This window comes from Mandrillus leucophaeus, unplaced genomic scaffold, assembly GCF_000951045.1.
Source record: "Mandrillus leucophaeus isolate KB7577 unplaced genomic scaffold, Mleu.le_1.0 Scaffold94, whole genome shotgun sequence".
NCBI classification, from domain to species: Eukaryota; Metazoa; Chordata; class Mammalia; order Primates; family Cercopithecidae; genus Mandrillus; species Mandrillus leucophaeus.
The window spans coordinates 4,241,726-4,254,544 of record NW_012110252.1 but is presented as its reverse complement, the minus strand read 5'-3'; the positions used below and the strand labels follow the sequence as shown (position 1 = coordinate 4,254,544).

The 12,819-nt window shown below is 46.0% G+C and overlaps 1 protein-coding gene across 1 annotated transcript in view; it reads left to right on the top strand.

Moving 5' to 3' along the window:
- Window positions 1-1,625: 1,625 nt before the first annotated feature.
- Window positions 1,626-12,819, top strand: part of GPR39 (G protein-coupled receptor 39) — a 254,405-nt gene continuing 243,211 nt past the window's right edge. The window contains exon 1 of the mRNA XM_011970299.1: window positions 1,626-2,906. Coding sequence (XP_011825689.1) covers window positions 2,051-2,906 — 856 coding nt within the window. The 5' untranslated portion in view covers window positions 1,626-2,050. The remainder of the gene's footprint in view (window positions 2,907-12,819) is intronic.

Below are 12,819 nucleotides of genomic sequence, written 5' to 3'. Positions count from 1 at the left end.
ACAGTCCCATGTTTCTATATGCACCATTCAGGATGAATTTCCTAAGCACCTACTGCATTCCCAGAATTAGGAGTACAAGCTCATGGGCCAGGCAGATCAGGATTAATTTCCAAGTCTGTCACTAACCATTTTTTTAAAAAATTGTATATACTTAAGGTGTGCAGGATGATGGTTTGATATACAAAGTGAAATGATTACTACAGTCAAGCAAAGTAACGTGTCTGTCACCTTCCACAGTGACCCCTTTTTATGTGTGTTACACCTAAAATGGACTCTGCAAATTTGCAATCTACGTTGCAACATTATTAACTATTGTCCTGTGGCTGTATGATAAATCTGTAGACTTATTTATTTTGTCCTTTGACCTACATGTCCCCATTTCCTCTCCTTCCCTGGGCTTGGTAACCACCTTTCTACTCTTTGTTTCTATGTATTTAACTTTATTTTAAGATTCCACATCTCAGTAAGACCTTGCTCTTCCTCACTCTTTTATGGCCTTGGGGAAGCATAGGTCCTCCAGGCAGCAGAATTGCTTCTTAAAATGATTGCATCTGTGTGGCGACTGGTTTAATTTAGAGATGTTCTCAGCGTAGGGCCTGTGGGCTTGTGCTAGGCTTCTAGAATGTACAGATAAAGGGGATCCATGTTCTTCCTTCGAGGCAGAGGTTCTGACTTTGTTTGATTTTGCCACTCCCTGGCAAGGGGCATTTAGCAGTGTCTGGAGACATTTGGCTGTCCCTGTGGGTGTGTGTATGTAGGTGCTAAACATCCTACAACGCATAAGGCAGCCTTCCTCCCCCTTCATTGTCCATTTCCTCTGATTGTGGAATTAAAAGACGAAAATGGGTCCATTCGAGGGAAAAGGTCATGATCCTTAATGCTGTTTTTACATGATGGCCTTGTCAGAGCCTTCAGCCTCCTCCTGCTGTCCTCGAAGTTCTCGGCACAGCTGCCTCCGGAGGGCATGCTTCCCACCTGGGGCTTCCTGGCGGAGTGCCATCCTCATCCATATACATGTCCCCAATTAAAAGACGTCCCGCTGCCGGGAAAGCGGCCTGCACCTTGGAGCGAAACTGAAAGGAGAGACCCAGAGATCTTCGCGTCCCTCCCTGCGCGAAACACCGGGAGGCTCTGGGGAAAGGCAGGGCTTCTGTGGGGGATCCTGAAAACCTGCTTGGGGCCGACTTCCTGGAGCAGCGGCTGCAAGCAGCGCAGAGCCCAGCTGTCCTTGGCAAACGCCCCACCGAGAAGGCGAGCGCTTGCTGGCTCCTCTGGGACGCCCCGGTCAAGCCACCCCCAAATGGGCCGTGACCCCACCTTTGAAGGGGCCCCCCAGGGCAGCGGTGGACGTGGGGGCAGGGCGGGCGAGGGGAAGTTTTTCTTTCTCCCAGCTCGGGAGGGCTCGCCAGCTTCCCCGGGGCTGCACCTCCTGGGACAGCCTCGGGTTGGAGCGCCGCTGCTGGCTCTGCGGCGGCCGCCTGGGTGACGGAGGGTGGGGCGGGGGTGGGTCGCTAGTAGCTCTGGAGCCAAGATCTGATTTCAGGGACCGTGCCTATGTGCTGAGTCAAACCCCGCCGCTGGGCTGGGTCTGCAGCGGGGCCGCTGAGCACAACCCGCTGTGGTTAATGATTAATCACTGACCAACCCGCCTCCCGCAGCTCGGGTGGACCGGGTCGCTCAAGTGCCGACAGCTGGAAAGGAAGGGGAGGGCTGCCAGGCAGAGCGCGCCCTAGGCGAAGAGGGGCAGAGGCTAGCGCCAGGGGCTGCTGGTTTCACTTCCAGCAAGCCAGTTTAGAACGTTCTTCCTCTGCCCTCTCCCCACCTCGGCCCCGCCACATACACCCAAACCCCAACACCCAGGCGCCTCCTGGGCCTCTCCCAGGTTGGGCTGCTCCAGGAAGTTTTCATGAAAGCACCTGCAGGAGAACTCGAGCGAGATAAAGTCGTGCGCCCACGCAGGTGAGTTCGCAGCCAAGAACTCTGGGCTCTGCTGGGAGGAGAAAGGGAAGTCGAGGAAGTCTTTGGACCTGGTAGCCTGGTGCTCTTTCTCATGGCTTCACCCAGCAGCCCCGGCAGTGACTGCTCCCGTGTCATTGATCACAGTCATGTCCCCGAGTTCGAGGTGGCCACCTGGATCAAAGTCACCCTTATCCTGGTGTACCTGGTCATCTTCGTGATGGGCCTTCTGGGGAACAGCGTCACCATTCGGGTCACCCAGGTGCTACAGAAGAAAGGATACTTGCAGAAGGAGGTGACGGACCACATGGTGAGTTTGGCTTGCTCGGACATCTTAGTGTTCCTCATCGGCATGCCCATGGAGTTCTACAGCATCATCTGGAACCCCCTGACCACGCCCAGCTACACCCTGTCCTGCAAGCTGCACACTTTCCTCTTCGAGGCCTGCAGCTACGCCACGCTGCTGCACGTGCTGACGCTCAGCTTTGAGCGCTACATCGCCATCTGTCACCCCTTCAGGTACAAGGCTGTGTCGGGACCTTGCCAGGTGAAGCTGCTGATTGGCTTCGTCTGGGTCACCTCCGCCCTGGTGGCACTGCCCTTGCTGTTTGCCATGGGTACTGAGTACCCCCTGGTGAACGTGCCCAACCACCGGGGTCTCACTTGCAACCGCTCCCGCACCCGCCACCATGAGCAGCCCGAGACCTCCAATATGTCCATCTGTACCAACCTCTCCAGCCGCTGGACCGTGTTCCAGTCCAGTATCTTCGGCGCCTTCGTGGTCTACCTCGTGGTCCTGCTCTCCGTAGCCTTCATGTGCTGGAACATGATGCAGGTGCTTATGAAAAGCCAGAAGGGCACGCTGGCCGGGGGCGCGCAGCCGCCGCAGCTGAGGAAGTCCGAGAGCGAAGAGAGCAGGACCGCCAGGAGGCAGACCATCATCTTCCTGAGTGAGTCCCAGGCAGGGGGGCAACGCGTGAGCAGCTTCCCAACCTTCCCCTCGACCCGTGCCGCTGTTTGTGGCTCTCTCCAGGGAAAGGCTTGCCCTAGAATTGCACACTTCAGTTCGCTGAGGTGGAAGAGTCTGTAGCAGAATGAGGGCATTGCTCTGGGTCTCTGGGTGTTTCTTCTCTGTGTTTTGGGGATTCATGGTAGGTTATGGTGAATAGGGCACTAGGCCAGAATTCAGAAGGTCTGGGTGTATTGCAGAACATCACTGCTGTGACCTTTGGGAAGTCACAAAAAAATCTTCGGTAAAATGGGAACAATAATACTAGAGAATATGAGGGACAAATTAGGTAATGCAGGAGAGGTGGAAGTCCTTTGCAAAAGACCAAGTTCTGCAGAGATAAAGGGAACCGTCTTATCTGGCTCTGTCTTTTATGGGGGGAAGCCTTTCTTGTTCAATTAACTTTTGTTCCCATTTTTCTCCTCCTTTGGAGAAAGCAGGCTGTGAGCGACACACACTCTCCTGCTGCTATTTTATTCCTTGGAGCCTCTCCTACCCAATCTTAAGACATGGGAGCTCTCAGCACTCCCCAGGGCTTGTGTTTCTGCCACTAGTGAGTCTGCTCCTTACCAGACCAGAGCAACTTGGCAGGACAGCCTGTTTATCTGATGCAGAAAATCTGGTCAGCCTGTTTATCTGATGCAGAAAATCTGGCTTCACCGATTCCTAGGATTTGAATAGTCTCCTCACAGACCGAATTCTTAGGCTTGCTTTCTAAACTTTTGTTGTGATACAAGTATTTAAAGTTGAGGCCTTGTCTATTTAAAGAGAGCCCGTAGGTCTGTTGACCCCAGAGCCTTCAGAAAAGGGGCCTAGTTGCTGGGAGACAAGGCTTTAATGGAGACACATGAAATGTGTGTGAGCAAAGGGTTTTAAAATATACTTTTTAGCAGAAACAATAAAAAGGGTGTATTGTGGGTGTGTGAGTGTGAGTCAAGAAGGAATAGCTCTAACAAATGTTTCCCTTCTTCCCTCTTCCCTGTCCCCTGTGGCATCAGGAAAAGGAATAAATCATGATGCTGTTTGTTTTGGTGTGGGCAACTGGGCAGCAGGTTCCAGGGACAGGAGGTAGACCTGAGAAAGAGTTGGAAGGCACTTGGAGAGTGATGGAAAGACCTGGGTGTTGTCTCAGACCAGCCCCTGGCTTCCAGTGTGTCACTAATTGTTAAAAGTTTAGGGTCTAATTTTAAACCCTCTTTATTCAATTTGAAATAATTGCCCTAATAAATTTCAAGGTACTCAGAGGCAGCCATGGATAAAGTGGATGGTGTCCCTGCTTTGTGCCCCCAGGGAAGTAGGCTTTGAGAGCTGTGGCAGGGGCTGTGGCAGGTGACCAGCTGACTTGACTTTACTCTGTGTCTGTGCAAAATGAGAATATTTGGATGCTACTCCGCATTAGGGGCTGTGCCAGGTGACCAATATTTCCATCTTCTAGAGGAGGAATTTGAGACTTAGAGAAGACCTAGTTCAGAATCACCTAAGTGCAGTCCCGAGTCCGAGAGTCCCACTGTGCTTTTCAGGGCAGGGAAATACGTGTCTGTCTGTGACTTTCACAGGCATGTGGTGAAAGGAAAATGAAACAAGGCGGGACTTTGACAAGCGTAGGTGAGCCTGGTGGGTGCTGCCTCTTAGGGCCAGCCGTTCTGGGAGTTAGAGTAGATAACATGATCTTGGGACGTGGGAAGGGTACCCAACTCAGTCTATCACCCACTGGCTCTACTACTCAAAATATTACAGGAAAGAATGGACATTGTATTTGCTTAAAGCTTGAATGTTTGTTGAAATGCTAGTTCTCCCTTCCTCCGTAAACATTCCCTTAGGCGTATCTTAAACTGTAAGCTGTAATTTACACTTTAGTGTGAGTTAATTAAATTTCCTTTCTTTTTTTTGATTGGAGGGGACTGGCCTGAGTGGATAAGAATTAGAGGGTAGACAAGCATTAGCAAGTGGTCTTCAACTACCTCCCAGTCTAACTTAGGAATTAAGGCTACCTTTGACCAAAGGGAAAATCACTGATTTATCATTACTCTCTATTTTACCAACCTCCGTGTTTCCTGTATTTCTCTGAGTAGATGTCTGTTCTTCCTGCAGTGGGTGTTCCAAGTTAAAGCCGGTCTCTATTTGCAGCATAAAATCAGAATGCTGCGGACTTTTATTTAGAGATGCATAGGACCTTGGAGATAGATCCCATCAGTAATTGTCTGGAATGAGTTTGTTCTTGCTGCTGCTCTCATTCTTTCCTTCTAGCTCTTTCCTTCTTTCCTATACCAACTGTATATTAATCACCCACTGTGTTCTCAGCATAAAGATGGTTGAATGGCAATCAGGTGCTCAATGTGCGATAATGTCCTGGGGGAATTTACCGTTTGTATTTAGCCCATTTTCTCTGTGGTAGGTTTTCAAAGCAGTTCCCGCAAATGTCCTCCTCTCCCAATGAATTTCAAAGAGCTTTTAAAAATAGGAACCTCACTAATTAACTCAAGTTAGGAAATAAATTAATGGAGTGAAGAGGAAGAAATCATGGCCTGCATTCATCAGATTAATACAATGCAATTTACTTTGTGAGTTTCATAAAACTTGTGCTTTGGGGCATTTTTAACCCAGAACAAATGAACATATAAATTGTTTACAAATCGCTGAATTTAATAGAGTAATTTAGCTGTCTTTTTAGTATTTCATTTCCCAGATGGATCAAATTAAAATAAATATTTGCTCATTTCAAACATATTTTAAATTTGATGTGAAATGTAAATGGCGACATATCACAAGTAGTCCTTGGAGCTCTTGAGGCAATAAAGAAAACAATTAAGACTGTTCCCTGCTCGTTGTTAAAAATGCTAACTGCTGCACGACAGAAACAAAATTCATAAATCTACCCAAGATGAGGAAGCCCATGTAAAAAATATTAATTTTCCTTTCTTCATCTTTCACTATTGTGCCTCAAGTCTAGGCAATGTGCTCGGCTGGTGAATAATGAAAACACATTGGGAACTCTGGGAGAGAAGAGAGGCTGGGATGCCTACTAGCTCTAAGCAATTTACAGGAGAACACAATAATGATACAAAAGTGCACATTCCTGGAAACAGTGTCTTGTCTTGCCCCTTCTCAGCCCAGTGACAAATCAGTACTAGACTTGGTTCCTGTTTCAAGATTATAGCCAATGTGGCATGGTAATATTTGTCCGATGTCAGAACAGAGGTTGCTGGTCTGGATTTCTGCCTCTTCTGGAGAAAAGGAACTGATAATTTGATTATCTGTCCTGTCTCTTCAATGATGAGGATGGTCAAAATGAGGTTTCCTTTCAAGCAAGTCTTTCCACAGACCCCCCATCTTCTCTTTCTGAAGTCTCCTTTGGAGTTGTTCTCAATGCAGATTGCATCCAGCTCTGTGGACACTTGTGTGTGTCTATTGCACACATGGCTTGCTGTCAAGTGTCACCCACTCAAAGTGGAATGACAAAGTAATTTTAAAAATACAGAGTTTTAATTTGTATAATAACTTTCAAGTGATTGGGACTCAGTTACAACTACCTCGTAGAGAACTAGAGGGCAGCGACTGGCTTTCAACTATAGTTATGAAAAAAGATTTTTACAATCATGAGGTTATTAAAGAAAAGAAACATCATAGAAGCTTCGTAACTCTAGAATAATTATACTCTTTTGCATTCTGATTTGCTCTCCCGAGTCAGAAGGAAAGGGGAGGAGTTACATCTAGTGGCAGGCATTACACATCAACTTGGGTTGCTCATGTTGAATATGGACATTATTCATCATGTGTGTTTGGATGGAACAAAGGTTAAGAGTTGCTGCTGTAACGAACTGCTCTAAAAATCCGGTTGACATACATTTAGATTTTCGTGGTGTGGTTCAGGGAGAAGCAAAGAGAAGGAGCTCAGAATCACATCCTCTGGGTTTTTAGACCACAGAATTAGAGGTCAAACCAAACAGGTTCAGGGGAGAAAAAGAAGAGAGAAGAGAGGGGAGGAGGAGAAGGGAGAGGGGACTGAGATATTGACAGCGGGTCCTCTTTACCTGAGGACAATCATTACCTGAAAAGAACTCATTGGTTCCCTTAAAGTGGGGTTGAAAACATGTGAAAAGAGGTCTCGTTGGGACTTGAAAGTGAAAATTATGAAAAGACATTTATTTGTATGTTACAAATATAAGTTATGGTTACAACTATATATTTTTTTATTTTTTATTTTTTAGCTTTATTATTATTATTATACTTTAAGTTCTAGGGTACATGTGCGTAACACAACTATATATTCTTATAATGATTATTCAGAATGAATCCAATGTGGCTTGAGGGCGTAATCTTTGTAACAAAACCATCTGATAACCTTTGTGTTTCATTTTCTCAGTACGATTATAAAAAGGGCCTCTCTTCATTCTTTGCTATTTAAATCACCCTCATGGAAGCACCTATCCTTGCATTATCCTTGTCAATTTTCTATTCTTTCATAATTATCTGGTCTAATTCGAGCAAACCTTGACTGTCAGTGGCTCGGCATTTGAATCATCTTTTTCTTCAGCTTCTTTTTCATTGACTTCATGAAATTCTGTACCCTGTGTGTAGGCCATAACCAAAAATACAATTAGTTTAAAAACCAATCCCTATACTCTACCGTATATTTGGTATTACACAGAAGTGGACGCCTTGAAATGCTTTGAAAGTGCTCATGAGAATTTTTGGTTATTTTCTTCACTAGGTTTAGTTATTTTCTTCACTAGGTTAAATGCTGATCTTACAATCATGTTTTCATCATGAGTTTTCTTGGCAAATCCTTTTTATTTGATATAAAAGTATATGTCAACACAGTTTTTGAGGGAAACACCATCAAAATTAAATTAGTGACTTTTTTAGTGTAAGACATTATTTTGACTCAAATGTTTCAGTATTTCAGAAAAAAGTTTTGCCTCAAGTATTCAGATTATCACCTCTATTCCCTTTTCCCTTTATTGATGTATATGTGGCTATAATAAATGGTATTTTATGTTTATTTTTCTATTTGTGATAGCTATCATAAATTGCAAGAGTCCTGTGATCAGCCTGGCAGACAAATATCATAATGCTGCATTATTTTTATAATCAGGCTGTCTCAAAGATTTCATTTCTCTGTTGGAGAGATGCATAGTTTCCGAGGAAGGGGAGATTGGAATCCCAGTCCCCATTCATTAGCAAGCCTGTTCATCTGTCAGCCTCCTGGGAGCTACTGAAGTGTAATAAGAAAGTAGAGGCCTCCGTTGCACAAAGCATTTGGCTTATTAGTGCTAAAACCATTCAGAATAAGAGCCATTTGCGAGTTGAGACACCACAGTGGAAGAATATTGAATTGGGAGTCAAGGAGCCCCTCTGGCTGTACAAGGCAAGATTCCCGGTCCACCATTTGGAGGACACTGTCGACTCCTATCCCTTTTCCCTCTGCACACTTCCCCTGCCAGGTTGCAGCCCTAGGACCACTCAACTCACTCTCCACCTCTAGTCTTGGCTATTTACTGAGCACTGGTCATCCCTTGTGCGGCTCGTTCTTGTGAATGAATGGTGTTCAGCCTCACCTGGGCCCTGCCCTCTGGTGGACGCCTTCCTTTGTAAGCACTTTCGAAGAGCTCTGCCTCCCACGCCACTCTTTCTACTTTGTTTCCAGCAAGCCTGCTCTCTGCGTGAGGGTCCTTGACTAAGGTATCATCACTGGAAAAATCTCCATCTATTCTTGTCTGTGTCTGGGCTGATCACACTGCAGCCACTGGGATCTTGTTGACACCCCCATCTCTGACCCCAGCAAAGTAAAGCCAGTCAGTGGTTTCCCATGGCTCTTATGTCAACCACAGACCAAAACTCTTGACATAAGGCCCTCATATCAGCTGCCTCTCCAATTCTATCAAGTGCCGTTCTCCCCTTGTATTAATCTGCTCTGGCCCGGGTAACAACATGCCACAGACCGGACGCCTTGAACCATAGACATTTATCTTCCCACAGTTCTGGAAGCTAGAAGTCTGAGATCAAGGTGCAGCAGGGTTGGTTTCTTCTGAGGGCTTTCTCCTTGGTTTGCAAATAGCTGTCTTCTCATTGTGTCCTGACCTGGCCTTCTCTGCGCATGTGTTCTCCAGGTGTCTCTTCCTCTTCTTACAAGGATGCTGGTCTTGTCAGATTGGGGCCCCACCCTTACAACTTTATTTTACCCAGATTACCTCCCAAAGGCCCAATCTCCAAATACAATCAGAGCGGGGCTTAGGCCTTCAACTTGTGAATTTGCAGGGGACACCGTTCAGTTTATAACACCCCTTAACTGTCTTATTCCACTGGGTCCCCTTCAAGTTCTTCAGGTGACCATGACTGGCCCTCTTCCCCCATGCTGCCTGTGTACAGGCTGTTTCCTCTGCCTGGAGTGCTTTTCTGTCTTACTCTACTCTCTACCTGCTCCCCAGTTCCATCCGCTTCCCCAGGTTAATATCTTTCTCCTCTCTCAGATCTCCCCAGGGGAGCTGGTCCATCCTCCCTGACTTCATTAAGCCTCCCAAAAAACAAGACTCACAGTTGTCATTTGACATTTAATTGTGCAATTACTTGATTAATGTCTGTCTACGTTCTAATTCCTTGAGGACAGGAGCACACTCTAATTTCCCTCAACACTGTACCTCATTCCAGCATAGCACATACAGGTGGTCAATGAATATTTGTTGACTGAACAAATGAATGAATGAGCCTCAGCTTGGAATTGAGAAGCAATGTTCTGTTTTTCCTTGGGCACGTGTGCGTATGGAAGTTTATCATTCCTCAAAAGTGTTCTGGTTCATCTGAACCAAAGGTGCTCTCTTACAAAGGGTTATGAGTCCTCTGAGGCCTCTGAAGTCAAGCCATCATGGAAAACATTTAAGATTTGCTTGCCCCTGAGCAAATGAACACTCTGTGCTGATCAGACCCTGAATGTTAGCATTAACCATGTATACCTGCCAGAAGTAACCAGGAAATGAAAGTGATTTCATAGGGTGGTGAATGGTCCTTGTTAAACCCTGTTGAACAGGATGTTAAATGCAATGATACAACGCTAAACATTGTATCTTAGCAGGCTCTTTCACCACTTGTTAACAAGAGGGTCCTCAAGGTAATGAGGATGCAGTGGGGGTGACATTTTGAAAATATTAAACCCATGTGTTTATATGTCCACCTTAAATTGCATCCACTTGCAGCCATCTCTCTCAAGGGTGAGCCACACTTATCACCCCAGGGAAGGAAAAAGCAGATACTGCCTGGGACAAAGCTGTTGTGGATCCATCCTGGGTTCAGAGGATGCAATTCTTGACCTCTTTAGCTGGGCAATTATCTTGAAAGCCAGACTTTGTGAAGGATGAAAAAGGATTGCCTAACTTCATACCTCTCCCTTTAATGTATCATGAGCCCAGCCTAGTGGACTAGATCAGCCGGTTCCGGATGAGACCATAGCTAAGGGGTTTGGAATTTATCCTTGGAAGCCATTGGAGGGCTTTAAGACGTTCAACAGCACAGATGAATTTCTAGTGCTGCCCCTAGAGTGACAGCATTTGTTGCGTTGCAATTTGGGTCAAAGTACAGGCCTGGCTGTGTTTATAGAATAAAAAAACAGACAACCCTTCATTGGCACACAGTTCTGGTAGAGCAGCTGGCACTGGTGAGTTCTCCTTTCCGTTAGGCAGACCTCTGGCCCTTGGTTTCCCCAAGTCTCGCTGCTGCCACGGCCTTCCATGGCCAGAGAGTGACTGCTTCCATTCAGTAACTCCCACTTTCCCAGCACGGAGGCCCAAACTGCCTCCACGTTGCTCAGGTCCTGCTTAGGAGGTGGCAGTAGGGAGAGAAACTAGGTCACAGTAGCTCTCACCTATCATCTCTATTGCTCAATGGTCTATTCGTTCTTCAACGACAATCTCCAGCTACGACCAACTCATATATCTCCCACGAAAAAACTTCTTACCACTTACACTAGCATTCTGCATATGACATATCTCAATGCCTCTCGCTTCTTCCGTGAAGCCTTCCTGGACTACGCCAGCCTACACTGATCTTCCTGTGCGTGGTGAGCCATCTTAGACATTTCTCAGAAGGGGGCACAGATGATGTCTCCTGACTATATTGAAACTCCCTAAGATCAGGGACCCTGCACTGTTGTACATCTTTGACCTTCCTTACTGGGTTGGGGGCACAGTGGGCATGCACGGCTTGAGAGATTGATGGATTGAAGTTCTCTGACAGAGGCTCCTGCTCCTGATATGGAGGAAAAGCACCCTCACTATGATCCTCAGGAAGCTCTCTTGCTTCTACCTGCATTTCCTTCTTTCCCTGTGCTAGGCAGAATTCTGAAATGGCCTCCAAAATGCCTGGTCCCCAAGGTATACATATCTTCTCCCAGTTATTCAATCAAACACTAATCTAGTGTTGCAAGGAAGGGAAGTAATTAAGTTCCCAAATCTGTTGACCTTAAAATAGGGAGATTTTCTGTGTGGGTTTAACCATGTCACATGAGCCTTTAAATCTGGGTCTAGAGGTCAGAGGCAGGACAACTGAGAGAGTCAAAACATGAGAGGCATTTGACCAGGGAGAAATTATCTGTTGCTGGCTTTGGCGATGGAGGGAGCTGGCAGAGAATATAGGTAAGTTCTAGGAGCTGAGCACCAGCAAGAAAATTGACCCTGAATAAGCTTAGAGGTAAATTTCCCCCCAGAACTTCTAGAAAAGAACTCAGCCTGGCCTACACCTTGAGAACCAGGCATACCTTGCCTGGATCTCTGATCTACAGAATTGTCTGCTAATAAATAGATGTTATTTGAAGCCACTAAATTTTTGAGAATTCACTATGCACCAATAGAAAACTGTAGATTCACTGAACTCTACTAAAGGAGTTCCCAGTTAAGCACATGTCCTGCCTTAGTTATAACTTCCAAGACAGATTCAATCTCCAGAAGCTTCTCTTTGAAAAGTCTCACCTTTCCAGAATTGCCTTTGGCCCAGCCATTCACAGATCCACCAACCACTTATTGATCACCTGCTCAGTGCTGAGTGATCCGGAAGTTTACCAAGATCCGGGATACCACGGAATGTTCACTGGACTTTTAGACTGTCGTTTGGAGAATTCAACATTTGTGGGCTTGATTTTTAGAATGCTGATGCCTTGAGAGTCAAAAAGGAAAATAGTATTGAATTGATCTTATAATTACCATCCTTCTGGTAGCTCTATTTCCTCACAGTCTGGCACTGACTAGGTGCTGCATAAAGGTTTGGTGAATAAGCTGATGCCTGGGCAGCTGTGTCGCTTCCCAGAGTCCTCCACACCAGAAGGAAGGTGCCTGTATCCCTCATCATTTGGCTTCCAATGGAAAAAGTGTGTCAGGGAGGAAGCCAACCCTGGTGCTGAAGCAAGTCTGAATAAGAGAAGTGTCTTGGGCTAACAAACTTTATCATTTCCTGATTTTAGAGCCTTTACTGATTTAGAAACTTGACAAAAAGTCTTGTTTGTACTTCCTGAGTGTAAGTGCTATTCTGGAAAGCAGAGGGTTTAACACTCAGGTCACTGCTTTGCACACCTCAAAGGTGGCTGGGTAGTTGGAGAGCAGTGGTGTTACTGGTACCTAACAGACAGATCGGGAGGCAAGGCTGCAACATCAAGTTGCCATTGTACTTGTTCAATGTCTAACTGTCCATGAAACTAACGGCATGCAGAAATGGGGGCAGGCCCAGCTGGGGGCGATGAAGCTCATTAAACTTGCAGAGAGAAGCCATTCTCTTCCTCTAGTGAAGAGGAAAAAGATAAACTCTGCTTTAGAAACAAAACACTTTACACAGGGTGCTTGGGCCAGAGATGAAGTCATTTGACTTTATATATT